We start from the raw sequence: 22,545 nt of genomic DNA on the forward strand, positions 1-22,545 counted from the left end.
TCCCCAGTGTGAATTCTCTGATGTATTTTAAGTTTGGACATGAAACTGAAGTGTTGTCCACACTGATCACAGCAGTGTCGTTTTGGTTTAGCCACATATGGTATCCAGGACTGATCTAAATTAATACTATCATTTATTAAGGGTTAATAACAGTGTGGGAATTTGCATTCTAAACAACACATTGGCTGCCAAAAACGCAGATCTGCGTTCTATTTTTAATAAATACGTTGGCTGCCAAGAACGCAGATCTGCGTTCTATTTAAAAAAAAAAAAAAAAAAAAAAGACCAACCCAGGCTGATGATGCAACACATTTTCTTTGGGTCCCTCCTGTTCAGCAGAACTGTTCCTGGTTGGGTTGAGAGAGTTCATCTTCCACTGAATTCTGGGGTCCACAGTCTGATCTGATCAGAAATGATTGATATCCTGGAGGAATTGCATATTCTGAGTTGAAATAAATAGCTAATATGTGAGCTTGTAGATTTCCGGCAAAGAGGTTTGGTGTAGAGGGGAAAAAAGCAGACTAAGTACAGAGTGAAAGGTCAAGTTTAGTATGGACAGTTTAAGTGGTTAAATGTCTGAAAATACACATTAATATACACTGATGACTGTGATATGAAATCTATGAAAAGGTGTAAAAATTTTCATACAATATGTAGTGGGGGGGTCCCTGCTTTATCTCTCTCTCAGCTAGGGGGTCCTTGGCCTGAAAAACGTTGAAGACCCCTGAGATAGAGCATTGCACCACACATACAGTATTTGTGAGAGTGTGTAAGCTTTGTGTAGTGCTGACTTGTGCCACACGTGGGTGAGTGACACTACTGAGTGTATTTTATAGCACCTATGGCACTATAGTGTAATCTAGTGTAATCTGGGCTAGTTGTGTAGGTAGGTTCGACTGCTGGAGCTGTGGGGAATACTTAAAATGAGACTCAGATACGAAAGGGGTCACAAAAATCAAAATAGGACAATTACATCAAACAAACATCCACCTTTTACAAAAAGGTAATTATTTCCACTCAGTCACAATTCCCAGTTTGAGGAATGAGACGGTAAGATAAGTTTCAGTATATGTGTGGCCAGAGTTCCAAGGATAAACCATGAAGGTAGGTGTTAGTGTAAGTGTCAGAGTTCCATGTGAGTTCCAAAACGTGTGTGTGTGTGTGTGTGTGTGTGTGTGTGTGTGTGTGTGTGTGTGTGTGTGTGTGTGTGTGTGTGTGTGTGTGTGTGTGTGTGTGTGTGTGTGTGTGTGTGTGTGTGTGTGTGTGTGTGTGTGTGTGTGTGTGTGTGTGTGTGTGTGTGTGTGTGTGTGTGTGTTTGCGTGTTTGCGTGCGTGTGTGTGTCTCACATTAATTTAGACTAACTCTGAGTCCAGCAAGTAGGAAGGAAGAGAGAAGGAGCCAGCCAGAAGCCCATGGAGCAATTCCATCCAACGCTTACGGGAAATCAACAATAATAATAACAATGATCTCCAATGTGTGTGTGTGTGTGTGCGTCATCTTCACATGAATTCAACTCTTGTAAAGTCTTGAATAATTTGATGACCGATTCTCCAATAATTTGATGACCGATTCTCCAATAATTTGATGACCGGCACCTCAAATTATTGGCTCAGGAATGCAACAAAAAATCTCCATGAATTCAAGGCTTCATGCGGTGTGTAATGTTTTGTGTGAACTACTGTACTCCTTTAATTTGTGAGATATCCAAGAAGCAGCCAGCCAGTCCCATGCAAAAGTGTCATTCAGATCAGATGTAGAACATGCAGTTTTCTACTTGGAGAAAACCAGCTGGGAAAAAAACTGAAAGAATGTTCCAAAGAGAAATATGAGTAATGTATCCACACTCAAATGAAAGTCAATTACATTATCCCACACAAATTACATTATACCATTTAGGCCTACAGGGGCCCTAATTAGTCTTCTGGAGCCCATAGTGCGTCCAAGCCCTCTATGGTCCAAGCCAGTTGGATGGGGGTCCCGACCCACAGTTTGAGAACCACAACAAAAGAAAACACCAACATCATACCAATACAACTCTTTTTTATAGCATCCCTTCTTTTTTCATGGAACGCTCGCCCCCAGCCGCGGAACACTCGCCCTGCTTGGCGCGGAACACTTGCCAAGTCCGCTTCAGCCGACTCAGCACCGTTCGAGTTACGTCCCGAAAGGTACAGAACCAAAATCTGTGTGTGTGTGTGTCCCCAGTCTCGGTGCCACCGAGACGTCAAACCAGTCAAGGCCAGAAATACCTGGTGGATCCAACCGTTCCGAAGTCGCCGGATTTGTGGGTCTGACCGTTCCGAGGTTGCTAGATTTGACCGGGTCCAACTAGGTTGCTGGAATGCAAGAACGCTCGCCCAGAAACGACGGAGCGGTCGGACCCTCTAAGTTTGGGTCTCCCCTGGACCCAAACTAGTGAAAATAGCCGATCTAAAAGCTCACAATGCTTTTAGATCTGTTATTTTCACTATTTCTCAAAAAAAAAAAAATCTAATTCATGAGATTTCTGTATTCCGTTATGAAATTATTTTGCCTGATGCCTGATGAAGGTCTGAGTGACCGAAACGTTGTATCCCTATTATACATTTGATGTGAAGTGAAGACAGTGTGCGGGACCCTTTTCCTGCTCTTATTAAAGTTCATTACTCTGACTCATGGACTCAGGAGTTTTATGTTTTTGATTTATTTCACTCCTTATATGTGCATTTGACAGGGACATTTGACATTAGTTCATGTTGAATTGTTTCTGTTGTCCGACATCGGTTTTTGTTGAAAATCTCCATATATGTCCATGTCTGAGTCTGACATCAGTGTGTTGAAAATCAAATCTCCATATACATGTGCATTAGGTTTCTATTGTGTCTGACTGACAGTGTATGTTGATATGCAAATTATGAGCATTTGACTTCATACTGTATGTGCATCTGACTCCATATACTGCAATGTGCATTTGACAGGGGCATTTGACTCGATACGTGCATTTGACGGGGGGCCTCTGTCGGTTCCCCCATGAGGGCTGACTGACCAACCCACCCATTAGGCAATTTTAATATAGGATAGGATGCGGAAAAAGTGCTTCCGAAAAATGTGAGGAGTGAGAGAAGAGAATGTAGATTAGAACCGTAAACTGTAATAGTAGCCTATGGTAAATTTGATATGGTATAGTTGACCCTTGGAATCAGTATAAAGCAGTGAGTGAGTGGGAAATTAGCAGGGCACTTCTTAAAAGGATCCCTGGCTAATAAGCCTCTTTAAAAATATATACATATATATGTATATATTTATACAAATAAATCATTTAATTTAGAATTTAAAATGTGAATTTTAGTTATAGTGTATTAGGTGATGTAGCCTAAGGCTTATTAGCCAGGGTTCCTTATCATTTAAAAAATTGCCATTGAAGACCAATATGCTCCTGCTCAGTAGGTGGCGGTATGCACCTTTACGTTGGTTTTGGAACGCTCCGACGAAAAGTGAAAACGCAGAAGAAAGCCTAATGTATGCGCCGTCGCACGACGGTGTCGCACGCCAAAAATAGCAGACATACAAGCTGTGCTTGTAGATCGGCTATTTTCAAATAGACGATGTATATAGGTTTAATGAAGTGCTCATGTGGCCTAGGCTTGTTTTCCTTAACCTCGCTTCACCAGGCTTTCCGCAGCACATGTGGGAAGCCTGGTTCCTATTGTGAATAAGCCAGTGTAATCCGGTTTAAAGCCCGCCTACTGTATTCGGTTATTTACACTCACACATATATGCAAGAAACGTTTCCGTATCCGGTTTAGACCCAGATCGGATTAGCAACTTGCAAAGCAACTTGATCCCCAGTCTATGTTTTCCTAGACCTGGTTGCTTATTTCTCTCACACAATCTGGCAACACTCATCGCCAAGCAGACAGAAACAGAACATTTTGAAGTAGGAGTCAAGCAGCATCACGGTTGGTTATGTAATACTTTTATTATGTCATAAAATAACTATTACTTTTATGCAATACTTTGGACAATAAATCTAAAATTTATGTTAGTTGGTGTTGTTGTTGTCCACATATTTGAAAAAAGCGGTTGCACGTGTGTATTATTATTATTAGCTGACATGCTATGTTGTTGTTAGCATGAGCTATCATCACATAATTCAGTGGTGGAAAAAGTACTCAAATGTGAAGTATCAAATAAAAATGTAAGTATCAATACTGCAATGTAGCTGTAGTATACAACCCTCGTAGACGTATTTATGATTCTGACGTTTTCAATCTACGAGAGTTGTAGGGTGCACTTCCCATAGTGACCTGGACTTTCTGCACTATGCCCCGTAGACACTCCAAACATTGTACAAAATGAAAATAAAGGCGCTTACCGCCGAGCCCCAAATGTTAACTGGGTCTACGGGGTAGTAGTGTAATGTAATAATCCATATCTTTCAATAAATAAGTGTTTTAATGCCGTCTGTGGCCGATTCTGTCGGAAGTTCCCAATGGGCGGTAGTGACGGGAAGTGAGGGGGCGCATCCGGTGAAACCCGGAATTACACTAAATGTAAACAGGAAGTAAACGAGGGTGAAAAAATGGCGTTCGGCCACAGACGGCATTAAAACACTTCTTTATTGAAAGATATGGATTATTACATTACACTACTACCCCGTAGACCCAGTTAACATTTGGGGCTCGGTGGTAAGCGCCTTTATTTTCATTTTGTACAATGTTTGGAGTGTCTACGGGGCATAGTGCAGAAAGTCCAGGTCACTATGGGAAGTGCACCCTACAACTCTCGTAGATTGAAAACGTCAGAATCATAAATACGTCTACGAGGGTTGTATACTACAGCTAACTGCAATGTAGAAATACAAGTGTAAAAGTCAGGAATTCAATATTTATAAAGTAAAAAATATATATATATAAAAGTATTGGTACCAAAATGTACTTAAGGTACCAAAACTAGAAAGTACTCATTGTGCAGAATGTCTGGCTGTTTCACAAGTTTTTAAATGTATACAAATCGTTTGAAAATAGCCGATATACAAGCTCACTTGCTGTGAGCTTATAGATCTGCTATTTTCAAATGGCGGAAATGTATATAGTAAATCAAAACCGCTCTAAAAGAGCACTTACAGGTGGCTGCAATACGTGGCCCCTGTAAAAAGTCCAAGCCTATCACCAGAAATAAACCGCTTAAAACTTCTCGAAGCTTTAAATGTATACAAATCGTTTGAAAATAGCCGATCTACAAGCTCACTTGCTGTGAGCTTATAGATCTGCTATTTTCAAATGGCGGAAATGTATATAGGGCTGAAGTGGTAAATGTATGTTTTGTAATAATAATCATAATCTACAATGTAGTAACTAAAGTTGTCATATTATTGTAGTGGAGAAAAACATTACAATATTTGCCTCTGAGATGTAGTAGAGTAGAAGTAAAAGTACAGAAATTTGGAAATAATAATAAAAAAAACTCCAAATTGTACTGAAGTACAGTACTTGAGTAAATGTACTTAGATACTTTCCACTGCACACATTGATGTTGCTTGCAACCTGGAAGGTCTCGGTAGTCTAGTCAGCACTTTAAAACAGTTTGTTTAATGTATTTGATTTATGATTTCCCCTTGACTCTTAAAACTGCAATGAAGTCAACTCAAGTCTCCCCGGATGACTCAGTCTCCCCGGACATCCTGTCCGAGTGTCCGGAGAAAACTGATCCACAGGCCACGGCCTTCTGCAAACTGTGCACAGTACTTAAAGAGTTGGAAAACAAAAATGAACTAGAAAAAGTGCTCCTCGGAGCACAGGTCTCCGCCAGGTCAGGTAGGTTATTGTGGCCTCCTGGTGGCGCTATAATAGGCCAATGTGAAAAGGGTGGCGTTTCTTCTTAGGCCTTTCAATGGGACACTGCATTCATGATTTGAGGCATTTTGTTCCAAAAATGTGCTTTGCTAAATTAGACCTGCTGGTGGCGCTATAACAGGCCAATGTGAATGTGAAAAGGGGGGCATTTCTTCCTCGGCCTAGTGGGAATTTTTCACGGAAATTGCACACTGTGTTCATGTTTTGAGGCATTTTGTTCAAAACTGACCAATTCTGCAAACTTTGGAAGCCATTGTAAGCCAAATTGGATGGAATATGAAATATCGGACAGATCCATCAGAATCACATGACTATGGAGATGCAGTGTACCAATTTGCGTGTTTTTTGGACCGAATCTGAAGGAATAATCTCCAAAAATGTATTTTACATAAGTCGGCCTCCTGGTGGCGCTGTAAAAAGCAGATGTGAAAAATGCAGTCCAGATGTTTTTCCTTGGACTCTAGGGAGTGTGCGTGCAAAGTTTCACGCAGATCGTTACAGTTACAAATGCAAATCGGCCAGTTATAGCGCCACCATGAGGCTGATTTGAAAATGTTCAAGTGGCATTTCTTCCTCGGCCTAGTGGGACTGTGCGTGTGCAATTTTATGGAAATGGCAAGCTGCGTTCATGATTGGAGGCAGTTTGTTCAAAACGGACCAATCCTGCAAACTTTGGAAGCCAACCTTAGCCAATGAGGATGCAATATGGGAAATCGGACAGATCCGGGTTGATCACATGACTATAGAGATACTGTGTACCGATTTGCATGACGTTTGGTTAAAAGCTGTAGGTGTAATGGGAAAAAAATGGTTTTGCACAAATCGGCCTCCTGGTGGCGCTATAACAGGCCCATGTGAAAAATGGGGTAGAGGGCAGAGGTTCTGAATTGGCATCCAGGGAGTCGGTGTGCACAGTTTCGCAGCGACCGGGCCAACGGTGCCGGAGATTAGCTGTTCACAGACAGATGGACACACGGACGGACGGACGGACGGACGGACGGACGGACGGAGGGTAAAACATACTCTCTCGCCATGCCTTTCGGCCTGGCGGAGACAATAAGCTCACGTTGCATGCTTCAACCATGCATGTTAAAATCATGTAGCCTACTTTACATTATTTCAGAGCATATACATTTATTCTTCATTTTAGAACCAAAAAATATTATGATCCATAGAACGTCACATATATCTATATAAGACCACATAATGGTCTTTACAGAATGGCCTGGCGTTACTCTTATGAAATATGATTTCCCTCCCGTGGTGGAAAATGGAATTGCTTGTATTTCAAATGCCAGGGCCCTTCCTACAGTGTCAGATGATTAGTTAAAGGGCATAATTTAAGTGATATTTGTTTGTTAAAAGCCAGTGGCTTTCCATCATAATAACGCTTAACAAGAGCCTGTTCAACAGCGGTGCCACACTACTGCTGAATGTTGTCTTATGCCTTCAGACGTACAGACGCTTCATGTCCAGTTACACACTTGCAGACATCCCACCCTGGAAAAATCCATTTCAGGAAGGTCGAGCCAAAATTTACCAAAATTGTACTGAGGTCAAAAGTACATTATAACAGAGTTACAATATAAGAGTGTATTTGCCAAAATAGTAGTAGGCTACTGTTAAAAAATAGAATAAATTGGGAAAATGGTAAAATACCCCCCAAAAATTGTGAAATGATCAAGGTTAGGTTAGAGAAAACATAGCTAAGAAGTACACTATAAGATGATAGAAAAAAATGGAGATAATTAGTAGCCTACTGTTAAAAAATAACTGTAAAAAAGAAACATAGCTAAACAGTACACGATAAAATTATTTAAAAAAAAACACCCATGTACCTGTCAAACTACTTCAAAGACGTCCACAAACGCAACACCAGAGAGCGCTCCACAAATCACGTTCAACCCAGATTTGTCTCAAACAAGGGGGTTAAATTAGTTCTACTGCTATGCCACCAACATGTGGAATGCCCGACCAACAGTCATAGTAAATCAAAACCGCTCTAAAAGAGCACTTACAGGTGGCTGCAATACGTGGCCCCTGTAAAAAGTCCAAGCCTATCACCAGAAATAAACCGCTTAAAACTTCTCGAAGCTATTATTGAATTGTTCCCTCATCTCAATGACCATAACTATATTGTATAGTTTCAGCTGTCTACCATGATCATGATATCTCAGTGAAAACTAACCAACAACCAATAAAGACATAGCATCATGGCCATGCATCCGGGCCATGGAGCCGCAACCACAGATCCCATGGCCTGGCATCCGTTCCCAGCTACGTGTAGACTTCCCACAAATGCTAAAGAACAGCTTACATTTTATTAGTATGCTTGTCACTGTGCAAAGTCCAAAGTGTATGATGATGAAATAAATACCATCACTGATTGTTATATTTTTCACTTAAATGTGTACACTTTTCCAATCTGATTGCAGAGAGAATCAGCATGAAAACCCCTGTGTCTGTGCTTCGGCTACCCAGAGGACCTGACCCTAACAGCCGAGGATTTGAACCCAACTCGCCCCGTTTCATCGCCCTCTGTCCGACTTCCATCTCAACTTCCGCCGGATCAAAGACGGACACTGCTCACCTGCACAAGGAGCAGCGTGCGCGATCCTCCATGAGAGAGAACTTTTTGAGATGTCTCATTTCCATGACCAACCAGAAGGTCCAGTTCCACATGTATGAGAAGGTGAAGGTGGAGGCAACCTTCGGAGCGTCAGACATTGATGTGCTTAACTTTCAGGTGTCCGGTCTGCAGACTCCCATTGGGGTGCAAAAAGATGCACTGATCAGGTGTCAGGATGTGATTTCATGTTCTTTTCATGTGTGATGTTTTCTGTTCAAATGGAACCTTTTTTCACTGAGAGAAAAAGTTGAACTCTTAATTCTTAATAATTTCCTCACTTCTTTCAAAAGAAGCCTATATTGTGATTTCCATTTCCATTTGGGTGGAGGAGTGATATCACATACCTGACACTGCGATTAGGCATTGAAGGAGCCAGCTGCCACTTGAAACAAGCAGTTACATTTTCCAGCACTGGGGGGAGATGTACACCAATAATGCCAAAGTAAGGAGACCGTTCATCTGCTCCCCATCATAACTCCTGCTGGAAGTACTGTTCAATTATAGTGATGAAACATGATCTTGCTATGATGTCATTAATTACTGTAACTTCACAAAAGTATTCACATATGATACATGTGTACATGTTCACAAGCTAAGATTTCAGGTCTTTGTACTTCCTCTGTCACTTGGGAAGCTTCTGTTTTGGTCGTAGTTATGTATGGTTTAAATTAGAAAATGGTGTTCTTCACTTATTTGGATGTAGTTTTTAATAATAAATTAGAATTTTTGTATTTAAATATAAAATTCAGTCTGTATTCATTCTAGAAAAGCATAAGAGGAAATATCCTCTTAATGCAAATTATGCTAGTCCCTTTTTAACTGTTTAAAGGCTTTAAATGTGCCTCTGACAGTTGCAGCTTAATTTGTGTAATATTTCAGCAGGTAAGATAAATGGTGAGAAGGTATGGATTTCCAACTTCAGGTCTATTTTTTATCCTGCCTTCCTTTGTCACTGACATTAGTTTAATACCCACCAGACAGGTCTAGTAGGCATATATATTAACTATATGTCCTTGCATGTACTGATGTCTGATAGATATGAACTGTGCATCAGACTAATTGTAACCATTTGTCACTCGGGACAAAGTAACCAACACGACTTAAGACTTGTAATAGGGCAAACGCTTGCTATTCAAATCTGTCTCCATAAATTACATTATGTAAGACCAAGAGTAATCAACATTTAGAACCAGACCAAGAGTAATCAACATTTAGAACCAGTCTTATTACAGGGGAGGCATCAATAATATTTAATCTTACTAAAAGGTGTATTTTGTGTGTTCCCAATAAGTCATTTTATTTGAGTGCGGTCGTACCGTGCTTGTGTCTTTCTCTACCTGAATTATCTGACCGCTCACTGAAGACAGTCATCAATGAGGCAGTGACTCATCCTCTCTCCCTCCCACCGGCGCAGTCCCTCGCTTTTCATCTTCAACCCCACTCCAAAATATGACTTAAACCGCGTATGACGTCATTGGGTCTCTGTGATTCAATCAGGAAGCCCTCAAGGACACTCAATGTTAATTTCATATACCCCTGATGTTATTTCACTATCGGGAGCAGTTCACATTCTTACTTCTCTGATACGGTATGCATTCCATACCAGGCTCATGAAAATACTTTCTGACACTGGCTCTGACTTGTTTGCTGCTGTTATTGCTGCATTAACGAGGTGTACGTGCATCGTTTTAAACTATGAATGATCTCTGTGCATGAAGGGAGTTGGATCCATACTCGGTAAATTGTTGCAGTGCATGGGGGCACACTGTCTCAATGTTATCTACTCTTACTGTTTCTCTTTCCTGGCGGTCTGCTTCTCCCTGATTCCAGTGGAAAAACATTCTTCTTACATTTGTGTGTGTGTGTGTGTGTGTGTGTGTGTGTGTGTGTGTGTGTGTGTGTCACACGATGGTATAAGGAATCTGCCCTGTCTAACACCACTGGCCAACAGGAAGCACATTCCACTCCTTCCTGTTTGTGGCCTTCTCTCACTTCCTGTCAAGTGTCTGTGATAACTTACAAAAATACACGGCCACAGTCACTTCATCATACGCTCTGCCCCTGCCCAAAAATACAGTAGGGGAAAGAATGTACATTAATCTATGGGGCTTAACAAGGCTTTGCTTTGGATACAGTTCTATTACTATTTGCTTTCATAGTCTGGGTAATATTCAATCAGATTGATCTATTTCACACACAGATAAATTATAGAAAAGGGTTGAGGCCAACTGATTGAAAATTTCTCTAAAATGTCATTGCATGCAAAGCATGATTAACTTCTGGAATTGTATCGTATTGTTTCAAAACAGGATGGACAGTACCTGTCCATTATTCAGACTGCGAACATGAGTAAAGCGATGTGGGGAATTTCTACAACTAATTGAAGAATGGGACCTGAGACAGATTCTCATTCCCTCTGCTGGTTTATTAGCCTAGTTTGCATTCTCAAAAGACTGGAAATACTGGTGTGAAACGTATTCTTCTCAACAACCTGTCTTTTTGTATACATTTCAAGACAGTCCAACTGGATACAACTATTTTCTCTATGTTTATGCAACACCATCGTACAACAAAGTATGAATTAGGGCTTAAGTGGTTAAACCAATTAGCTGCAACATCTCAGGCATAAGACAATACAGTATGAATACTGTTACAACTATGGCTATATAGTGATATTTACAGGTACGTGCTCATTGTTTAATGGTGCTGTTGATGGGGACAGACAGGCAGACACAAGAGGAATGGCTGAGTCACAGGCAGTCCTCTGGTTTGTTTAACTTGCAGCTATGAGAATGTTGGAGTAGCTCCAGTGATTGTGCGGCTCAGGCGCTGCGTGGCAGCCTCACTTCCCCAGCTCAAGTGGTCAGGGAGATAAAGACCCAGGCAGGGGAGTATGCCAGCCAGATACACCACGGGTGGCAGCTTGGGCCCCAAACCTACACAACTCTTAACCATTTTCACACTTGTGTCCTTATTTTGAGCATGTCATTATAGGCAAACATTAAAAAAGATAGCCAATGGCTAGCTATATTTGAATACGGCTTAAGTGGTTAAAGATTCGATTGCAATGCTTCAAAGTAGTAACTAGAATATTGTTAGCCTACCGTACTCAAATATGATATAATCATATTGAGTCACATATGGATTCATCATCGGCAAACACTCTTGAGTCTAGTATGATGGTCCTCCTGGGGATCCTTCTTGTGGATCCTCAAATGACTAAAGAGGCCAATTCTGGAACCACACACTCTTGCAATGTGAACATTGAAGTGTTGTGCTGGAAGTAGGTTGTGGAAGAGCCTTTTTGGTGGACACCTTTCTTTGCCGTCGCTTGACTCGGGTGGCCTGGCGAAGCTCTTCTTCATGGAATGTGGCTCATTCATATAGACTGTTTCTTCATGCAGTACTGGTTAGTGGTTGCAGGGTTAATGTTCTACTTTTCTGATGCAATAAGATGTACAGGTATTAGACCTGTAAAAACAATACAATGTTGTTTACTTTGAATACATAACAATGATGTCCTTTATTAAACATATCAGTGACAGTGAGCAATGCAGTACGACACGTTTCCAGCCAGATGTGGGGATAGCCCAGGATACCATCCCGGTATGGAGAGAGTCATCTCCCAGACAAGTGAGTAAAACAATACAAAAGTATATGGAAGGGACTCTCTTGCGCAACCTAAATTCTAATTCATTGTCTCACAGTGGTGTCACTGCTGTAAATAACCGATTTTTCAAACTAACAACGATTTAGGCTTCGGTCTAGACAGGAAGACATACTGTAAGAGGAGGTGGGAGGAGAAGGGAAGCACTAATTAGTGTGTGATTAAAGTTATCTTCATTTATCTACTTCAAAGTCCAGACAGCCCATGGTGGTTTGACTCCCTTCCCCAAAGGAATAAACAGGAAGATTTGCTGCTGATACGAGTCTTTCTGATTATGAACCACCAATATGGGCGCTCACTGGATACATCCATCATCTCTGAAAACATAAACCTGACCAACCAGAAAACCTCTCCAAACTGGAAATGCCAGCACAGCCAGTTTGGAGAGTAGATTTTGTATGTAGATGTGAATAAAAATCATACAGTAATGTAATGCAGTAATTTTGGAGGGCCAAATCTTATAAGTTATAAGTGGAAGCTTTGGAAGCCACTTTTCAAGATTCAACCCAATTAATAATCCTCCAGCTTTTGATTTTGAATGGTTTAAGAAAGAAAACTGTTTTCAAAAACATAAACCGGGATTGTTACCCCTCTCATAAATCAAACAAATCTTAGCTCATACAATATATCAAAAATAATAATACATTTTCATACATATTTCTGTATGGTCTGAAATGACTTAATCAGCTGAGAGGAACATACTTAACCATTTAAGGCCTACTATACTTTGTTGTACAATGAATAGTGTTGTGAGCCTGTAGATCTGTTATTTGTTTAGGAAAAAAGTGTCTTAATTTTATTTTTGTCCCAAAATGGGGACATCAGGTTGAAAGTGGTTAAAGCGTTTGTGAATGAGGCATGTACAGTAGTTGGATTGGGGCGTGTGGTAGAAATATTTATAGACTCAAATGTATGTATTATTGTGTATTTGTCTTCCTCCCATTGAATCTCTTTCAATGCTAGTCAGCCACTTTCCACACCAGTGTACTCGACTACAGCTGTCCATCTTAATAGGTGACATCCCCCACAGACTGCTACTCTTATAGTACATATGCCATCTATGGAAGACTTCTGTAACTATTTGTGAATCCTTTATCTTTAGCACATATCCTTGTAAGACCATTTAGAATAGCATCTCTGGTAGAGTGGACACTATAAGAACGATGGGTGCTCAAGAGGCTTCTGTCCCACAGGGCCCAAGGTCTGGCCATGAAGGCCAGAGCTCTGTTGCTGTGAATGCTGTTACTCTGCCTGAATCCTCCTAATAAATGGGAACACTTCACCCTGACTGGATATTCATATTTTCCATTGTATTGTGTGTCTAAATGGGAACTATGCTGCCAGAGAGAGTTGAATGTCCATACAGAGTTATTTAATCAGGGTTGGGATCACATACTTGTGAGGGTTTATCTGCCTGTGGTCATTAGTTGAGTCTGTGGCACTGAGGAGTTCCATCAAAAGTGTTCAGAAACTTCCCATGAAACACAGGGTGATTCCAGACACTCAAGTCCCTCCCATAGTCCTCCCATAGCCTCTATAATGTAATGTTAGATCGTTTTTCTCTCCTATCCACTTGATTTTGAACTTGCTATGTAAATGTTTTTAATCTGTTGCTGTCCTGCTACGATGCGTCAACCTCAAGTCAAATTCCTTGTATGTGCAAACATACATGTTTGTAGTCAGAAGTCAAACTTTCCCTTGTTCTGTCTCCTTCTGCAGCTCCCCATGTCTGCCTACCTTAATAACGTTGCCCACCCCCTCACTGACTCCAGTGACCAGTCCCAAGAAACATAGTCTTTAACCAATTAAGCCCTATACTTCATCATACGATGAATAGCTGAAATTGTAAAATTGTGAAAATTTAAAATAAATGGCCTGCATAAAACAAAATCACATCTTTGAAAAAGGATGAAAATGTTTTAACCTATTTGAAAATGTGCAGCTTCATCTACAGTCATCTCCTGTTGTCTCATTTCTGGAACATCATCAAGAGGCTCGGGGGACAAACACATTTTTCATAACTTAACTCACACACTCACCCACCCACCCCAGATCCCACCTTAACCTACCAGACTGAAATCTCGACCTCCTTCTGCCTTCCTCATTTTCTCCCTTCCCTTCATCTCTCTCTCTCGCCCTCCATATCACTTTCTTTCTTTCATTCTTTCTCTCTCCCGTGCTCAAGAGACTTGATTTAGTTGTGTCAGGGACAAGGACATTTGTCTATTAGCAAGAACCACTGACGTAGGTATCGCTGTCCCCTCCTTCTTATCATCTCCATTTCTCTCATCTCCCTCCTTCTTCCCCCTCCCCTGCCTCCTCCCTCATGCCTAATTTATAATCCGTCGTTCGACAGCCTCGCAGACCGAAAATAGCAGATCTATAAGCTCACAATGTGTCGCGCCCGCGACACGTTGTGAGCTTATAGAGCGCCTATTTTCAGTCTGCGATGCTGCCGCACGACGGTGTATAAACCGGGCTTCAGTCAGATTGGGGTCACCGACCTTCATCGTGCAGGCTGGTGAATCATCAGTGAGACTGAGAGAGGGATGCTACCCGCCCAGGGTACTTCCGTCCTCCTTCCTAAATTGCTACTGTAACCCGACATTGTCTGCTCTCTACTGTCACATCAGTCTGTCGCACAGAGAGAGAGAGAGGGATAAAGGGATAAAGAAAGAGAGAGAGGAGAGGGAGAGAGAGGGAGGGAGGCAGAAGACAAATGAAGGGAAGTGGTGTGTGTGTGTGTGTGTGTGTGTGTGTGTGTGTGTGTGTGTGTGTGTGTGTGTGTGTGTGTGTGTGTGTGTGTGTGTGTGTGTGTGTGTGTGTGTGTGTGTGTGTGTGTGTGTGTGTGTGTGTGTGTGTGTGTGTGTGTGTGTGTGTGTGTGTGCGCGCGTGCGTGCATGGGGGGAGGGGGAGGTAGTGAAATGCCCAATGTTAAATACTGAAGTTCTGTGACTTAACCTGGATAAATCAAAGTACCATCGTGGTGTTAATAAAATAGTCACTCATTAAGTTGTGTCACATTCTAATGTCTATTAGTCGAGGTCATTTCAAATGAGGAGGCCTTTCGTTCGACTCAGGAGGTTGCTGGCTGGGTTCACTACTCAAGTGACTGCTGCCTTGGCCCAGGCCCCGCATTCTAAATGTATTAAAGGTCAAAAGCCCTTTGGCCAGGGCCATGCATAGGGAGAAAGCCTTCTGTCCTTCTTGTCTACACAGTAGCATCTAGTGTTAACTTACAGCTACAATCCTGAACTTTATTTTAATGAATAAAGATAGAGTTTGTTAATATATAACTAGCACATCTGCAGTGGTTGTTGGAGGTGGTACTCTTTCATCGAGAAATGTAGACCCTGGTGTAGGGTAAGACAGTGGTTGACATTGTCAATAAGGTTATTTGAAGTATATGACGCACCACCAGATTGGACATCAGATGCGGCACCATCTTTATTGTAATTTGGAAATTGCTGCGATTACCTCTTTCTGTTGGGAGAGAGACAACGGACATGAGAATGTGGGTGTGTAATGGCACAGTCACACATGCGCTGCATACGCGTCATAGTCAAGTCAAGATTTCAGACGCATTAGTTTCCCATGATGTCTTACGGGGCTGTGCGCAGTGGGCATGAGTGCTGGTTTTGTCGTGTGTAGTTTGTTTGACTGTCAAGTGGGGTCAACCGCGATGCTGTTTTCCTATTGGTTGATGCCCGGTCAAAATTCATCGTTGTTGAACTCCGAGCTTCACATGTGCTGTACTTCACATGTTTCTGAGCCTACCTTTAAAAACAGACCTGAAAGGATCCATTTTAAATTTGCATTCCGAACTTTACTGTGCCAGTTCTCTGATCCCTTGTACTTCTTAAGTATTTAGGCATGATTGACATTTCATGTGTGGGGCAGCAGTGGCTCAGGAGGTAAAGAGGCCACTTGTGAAACGGGAGGTTCCTGATTTCAGTTGAAGAGTACTTGAGCAAAACTGAACCCATAACCGCTCTCAATGACCAGTTTGGTGCCTTGCATGCTTTCCTCTGAATATGGGTGTGTATGGGTGAACGTAATGCACATTGTAAAGCGCTTTGGATAAAGGCACTATATAAATGAGCAATTTACCATTATAAGTGTGTATTTGTGTATGTGCGACTGTGCGTGTACTGTATGTGCACATGTGTGTACACAGGCAATAGGTCACTTTTGGCTTGTTTCCAAAGCACGTCTCTGTTGCCTTGGCTTATTTACTGATGCTATCTGAGTGTAGGGATCTTGGTAAACAGTGAGGTTAGATAACATCAACCCCCCCCCCCCCCCCCCCACCCAACCACAAACACAAATCCAGTCTGGGTACCTTGTGAGAACAAATGCATTATTCTCTGCCGTTCCATTACAGAATATTTACCAATGTCTTCTTTAACTATTCAATTGATTAAAATCTCTTCCAACTTGTAAGCTCTGTTTTTCCTCTTCTCTGTTGACACTGACACAGCCTTCCCAATTGACTGAATAGACACCCACGTTCTCCCACAGTTATAAACATATAAGTGAATGGATACATTTTTTGCATCAGCCAGGAGGGCCCCATCATTACAGCAAACATTCCTTGGCGCAGTGCTTCTACAAAACGCATAAAAGCCTACTGTAAGGTCATAGTAAATTGTCTGCATTTAATTTGAGTTCAATTCAATGCAATTCAATTTTATTATACTGTAGGGCCAACAACAAATCTGTGTATAGTGTATAGTGTAGGCTATAGTGTCTTTTCAAGACACTTTGCATTAAGAGCAGAGCCCTAACTCCCTGTGATACCAGGAGGATCAGGGATCGAACCACCTCCTGAGCTACTGACCTCGATCTACAGTCACACATAAATGGTTACTGTAGAATGAAGAAATCATCTGTTTAATTTGATTCCTTTATTGCCCTTATAGGCCGTGTTGTGACCCAAGAAAAAGTGCCTAGTAGGTGGGTGATTTCTACTAATGAGACATGCTGTGACACTAGCATAATTGTACAGCATATTTTGGGCTGAGTTTGAGTTAGAATTTTGTTAGGGGGGGTTTAGGGTTCTGATCTACTCATGAGACATGCTGTGACATTAACACATTGTTGTATTCATTGTAATCAATATTGTATCAGATTACCATGTTGAGTATACTCATTCTGAGCTGTAATGCATCTACTATAGTATTGTCCATTTTTCACATTATTTCAAATTTTGGGGGTGGGCCAGGGCAGCATTTTGATTGATTTCTGCCATTTGGGGTCAAAGTGTTCTTTTACATTTTCTTCCTCTCAATGCACAGTAGATTCTGACATTTTTTATGTAATAAATATGTGTGTTGAGCTAAATCTACCATGTGTAATGTTTAATTTTGTCCAATGACTCAAGTTGAAGCGTTTTTTTATTTTAAAGCTTTGCTATATTTTATATGGTTTAAATTCACATTTGAGTATACAAATGCACCAATACCTGTCTCATATGTTAGGTACACGTATAAATGACGGTTTGAGAGAGATTTTGTGATGTCAAAATGAATATTAATACATATAAGCAAAACAATCGCCATAACATTTAACTTTTTTTGTACTTCACATTTATATACATTTATGGCTCATGACAAAACCTGCAGGATATTGTGCAGAGAACTTTTAACCAAAAGTCCACAAGGATGTAATCTATGCAAACATGCATAAAAGTAGGGCCCATACATGGGAACGAAAAGTCACTTTTTCATGGTTCACCACATGGCCTATATTATGGCAATTTGTCCAAAACCATTACTTTTCAGGAAATGGGGGGAAAAAACTACTTGTACAGTATGCTCCAGTGGATCCAATGTAGTTATTATTTAGTCACAAGCTCTTGTTAATACTTTTCATTGGTTAATCCCTATTTGGAAATGTTTTTATAGCAGATGAACAAGCTCACGTGTCATGATGCGATGCGTTGTGAGCTTGTAGATCTGCTATTTTTGACCTGTACAGGCAACTCAGAGGAGCAGACGTATGAACAACAACACAATCAAAATTGGAATTCAAAATAATACTAATACTAATTTGTATTTCACATACATATTTTCAGGAAGGTCAATTGAGAGCAAGCTCTCTTTTCCAATGACGTCCTGATTACAGTAAACATAGCATACAATTAAACAAAACAAATGACAAGATAATAGACATTTCAGAATTTCAAGGAAAAAATTATAAATCACAAGATATAAGCGAGCAAGTGAAATTAAGTTCTCCAATGAAAAGCAGTCTTACCCTGCTCAGAATTAACAGTGGGAGTTGTTTTAACCAAGTAATCTTGTGAGAGTGTATGGTGATTGTAAACTTGAATTTTTAATAAGCTGTTTAAGGCAATTTCTTAAAGGTATCATGACATTCATGTTTACACCACATTCAGAGTCTTTGTCCTGGTCCTTCAAACGTGTTCAAAAAGTTTTAACTGAAAATTCCACTCCAGTGATTCACTGTAGGTGTTTTTGTCTCACATTTCTAAAGCCTTTTCAACTGCAATGAAAAAATAAATCTTTGCCTGCGGGTGTCGCTGGTGAGGGATTTTGCCTGTCAATCATCGCCTCTGCTCCGCCCCCCCCAAAGGAAAGGATAGGGGAGGGGAGGGGCGAGGAGGAGAGTGGGCGGGATTAATCGACTGTGACCTCACTGTCGAAGGGCCAAGCTCAGATTACTTTTCAGCCTAATTATTCAGAAAACCCCAGACCACAGAAAATCCACTGAATGTTCAAAGTTCAGATTTTTTGGGTGTAATTGAGGTCATAAACCCCCCAAAAAAACATAAACAATAAAAAAAGTGAAAATGAATGTCATCGAACCTTTAAGTAAGGCTTTGTAGATAAAAAACACTGCAGTGATGTTATCTCCTAATTATTAGGAGATAACATCACTGCAGTGTTTTTTATAGGACCTAATATGGCTGTTTTAGGACCTAATAGCTAATGATGGCCACCCAAGCTTTTCATAAAGCCTACAGTGATGTACTACTTCTATTAACTACTACTACTACTACTACAAATAATAATAATAATCATCATCATCATCATAATAATAATAATAATAATAATAATAATAATAATAATGCATCATTCAGAGACTGACGGATATTTGAAAATAGCAGAACTATAAGCTCACAATGCGAAGTTCAAGGCGTATTTAACTTTAAACACATCTTTGGTGTCATTTCAACGTCTACTCAGGCTTTTGTGTGCACCCCAGTTAGCTTTTAAGTAGCTTGATTCAATATTTTATTTAATATTAATTTGTTAAAGTTTTAGAATATGAAAAAAGTAATTGAAAAATCACGCCCCCATCACACATTAGAAGAACACCAGAACCAGCTATACGCATGTTTTCAGTGAGTCTAACATGGTTAAAGTGGATTTTGAAGTTCAATGGGCTTAGGATGGGGGGATGTCTGATAAAATGAATATCATTCATTTTTTATCATCATACAGTACTTCCTTCGACCACTGACCGCACCTGGACATGTCTGGACCGGGAGGAACAGCCCTGCTGTGACCCTGGAACATCTGGAGCTAGCCATGTTCGAGACCGCGAAGTGATGCATAAATAACAATCACACACACACACACACACACACGCACACGCGCACGCGCACGCACATGCGCACGCACACACACACACACACACACACACACACACACACACACACACACACACACACACACACACACACACACACACACACACACACACACACACACACACACACACACAGTGTGCAGGTTGACAACATATGCTCACACAAATGAACATAAATCATTATGTGCATACAGCTGCACAACTGAATTGACACACAGACATACAGATGCACACCCACATTGTACCACATGTTAAGTCACACTGTTGCATGCTCACATGCACGCACGAGCATACAGTTTATGTACACACAAACACCCACACACCAGATGTTTGCTGAACTGACCTGCCAGGTGTGAGCTCAACATTATATTTATATGTATCAAAGAAGATTCATGTTTTATCCCACCGTCTTGGAGAGAAATGCAGCCAGGTGCTGCAGACAAGCCCACCAACACTATCAGACAAGACATTCCCAGATGGCTGCAGGGCCCCTCGGGGTCACAAAGATGCAAAATAATCTCTCTTCAACTTGACACAATGGGGTGCATTTAGATGAATTTAGTGTGGCTCCAGGCGATCAAATTCAGCACTTAATTCATGAGATGCACCTGGATCAGAAAACCATTTTCGGTGGCCAGCTGCACTTGACTGGATGACTGAACATGACTGGGTGGAGACAAATGGTTCAAATCCCTCACAACTTGCACAACAATGGCATATCCACTGATTGCTCCAATAACTACGCCAAAGCAGTCAAATTTCAGTGTTTGTCTGGACCACACCTCAGTATTTGTAATTAAAATGTAAGTCCAAAATGTGGACGATGTTGACCCACTAGTATTAATAATAACACTATTATTTAGTTGAGGTTATGTTACATATTTTGGTTAGGTTTGGGCACTGTTCATTTGGTTATGGTTAGGGTGAGGGTTTGGGTTATGGTAAGTTTGATAAATAAATGAGTCACAGTCAAATAATGACAATAACATTGAATTGTGATTACTTTCCCTGAGATGTCACCTGCAGATGTTAGGATTTTTACTTCAAATATTTTGTTTAGACAAATGTTAAATTGTGGCAGCTTTCCATCAGTGTTACTTACGTGTGTGAGTGAGTACTGTGTGGAGATTGTGTCAGTGTGTGTGTGTGTGTGTGTGTGTGTGTGTGTGTGTGTGTGTGTGTGTGGGTGCGGGTGCGTGTGCGTGTCCGTGTGCGTGTGCGTGGATGTGTGTGCGTGGATGTGTGTGTGGATGTGTCAGTGTTTAGTTCCAGGTATTGACCATTTCCTGATTGCTGGGCGTAGACTGTACAGTGTATACGCTGGCTATCACTACGCTTCCAGTGATTGGTTGGCCTTCATACACCTGTGGAGCACTTGGAGTACTGCTGTCCACCCACACGTGCACTTTGTGTTTATTGTATTAGTTCTTTTGTTGTAAAGTTTATGTTCAATAAACACAATCTAGAGAGACTAGAGTTGTGTCTAGCAGACGCTGTGCCATGAAGCCAGCAACAGCGGTGATAGCCAAGTATTTAGTATTTAGTAAGTATAGTACCTCTGCCCTCCCTCCCGGAAGGAAGATGTTAACCACTTTCAACCTGGTGTCATAATTCTGAGCATGTCATTATAGGCGATTAAAAAAGTTTAAGGCTCATGTATTTTCGCTACTCGTCGTACAACAATTTATTTTTTCCTCTTCAATTTAGAGTAGCCAATCATTTTTGTGCCCCTTTTTCTCCCCAATTTAGTTATGCCAATTATTTTCCCCCCGCAAACATTTCTGTGTTGTCACTGCTGTTGCACCCTACTGGCTCACCTGCCAGTAAGGAGCCCCCACCAGGAGAACGTAGGACCTTCGCCTTACTCCTCCTGCCAAAACTCTTCCTGCTGACAGGTGCTGCCCCAGCCCATAGGAGTACATACAATGACCAATATCACCCTTCCCGCCTGGCTTCCCGCCCCTGAACACAGGCCAATTGTGTTTGCATATATAGACGCGGCGACGCCCGACAAAGTCGGGTGCACCACGGTGGATCCGAACACACAACCTCCATGGTGGTGGGCTGCGCCACCCGAGAGCCATCATTCACATCACAACAAATTATATTGGGCTTAAAGCACAGTGACACTTTGTTACAGTTTCGGTTGTGCAGATACCTTGCCATCGTGTAACCCCAAATATCGGCGAGATATATTCCTCCATTGCTCAGTTGATTTTCCATTTTTAATAAACGGAGCAACGTACTGAACGGAGCAGGTTTTATCTCAGATATTTGGAGTTACTTTACAGCTAGCCAACTACACGACCGAAACTTCTACCAAAGTGTCATTGAGCTTGAAGTGGATGACCAGTAATGAATGTCTGATTGAAACATCCCTATTGAAATTACTCTACACTATTTCCCCCTCTCTTTTCTTGTTTTTCTCCTTTGTCCTCTTTTCGATTGTTCATCTCTCATTTCTTAGTTTTTCCTAGACAATGTAGCATCATCCACCATTTTTGGCGTTCTGTTTCCTTTTAGGGAAGCTTGCTCATATTGGAGCATTCCTGTTGTCAGCTCTGTGGTCTTACTGCTACATAACCTGCTGATACGGAACCCTGCTGTCCACGCCTACTCAAAACCACATCCCAACCTGGCTCAAATTTTTACTGACACACACACGCTCTCCCTTTCCTCTACTTCCTCTCTAGGATTATAAGAGGAGGATGGGACAAAACTTACAGTAAATGTTCTCCCCTCAGTAGTCAAGCACTGGGATAAGGGCCGGATCTAAATTGTATGGGCCCCTGGGCCTG

The 22,545-nt window shown here is 41.3% G+C and overlaps 2 protein-coding genes across 2 annotated transcripts in view; both read left to right on the forward strand.

The window, feature by feature from the left end:
- Nucleotides 1–22,545, forward strand: part of bmp16 (bone morphogenetic protein 16) — a 604,258-nt gene that overhangs the window by 554,604 nt on the left and 27,109 nt on the right. The window lies entirely within an intron of this gene.
- On the forward strand, nt 3,879–9,492 carry gemin7 (gem (nuclear organelle) associated protein 7). The gene is made up of 2 exons (XM_080428722.1): nt 3,879–3,938; nt 8,270–9,492. The coding sequence occupies exon 2, from the start codon at nt 8,281–8,283 to the stop codon at nt 8,665–8,667; it is 387 nt and encodes a 128-aa protein (XP_080284848.1). The 5' UTR covers nt 3,879–3,938; nt 8,270–8,280; the 3' UTR covers nt 8,668–9,492.

The sequence above is a fragment of the Gymnoscopelus braueri genome, assembly GCF_963280865.1.
Source record: "Gymnoscopelus braueri genome assembly, chromosome: 5".
Taxonomy (NCBI): domain Eukaryota; kingdom Metazoa; phylum Chordata; class Actinopteri; order Myctophiformes; family Myctophidae; genus Gymnoscopelus; species Gymnoscopelus braueri.

Bases quoted from the DNA above. Each gene is read 5' to 3' on its own strand.
- gemin7 (XM_080428722.1), top strand. From the start codon at position 8,281: ATGAAAACCCCTGTGTCTGTGCTTCGGCTACCCAGAGGACCTGACCCT.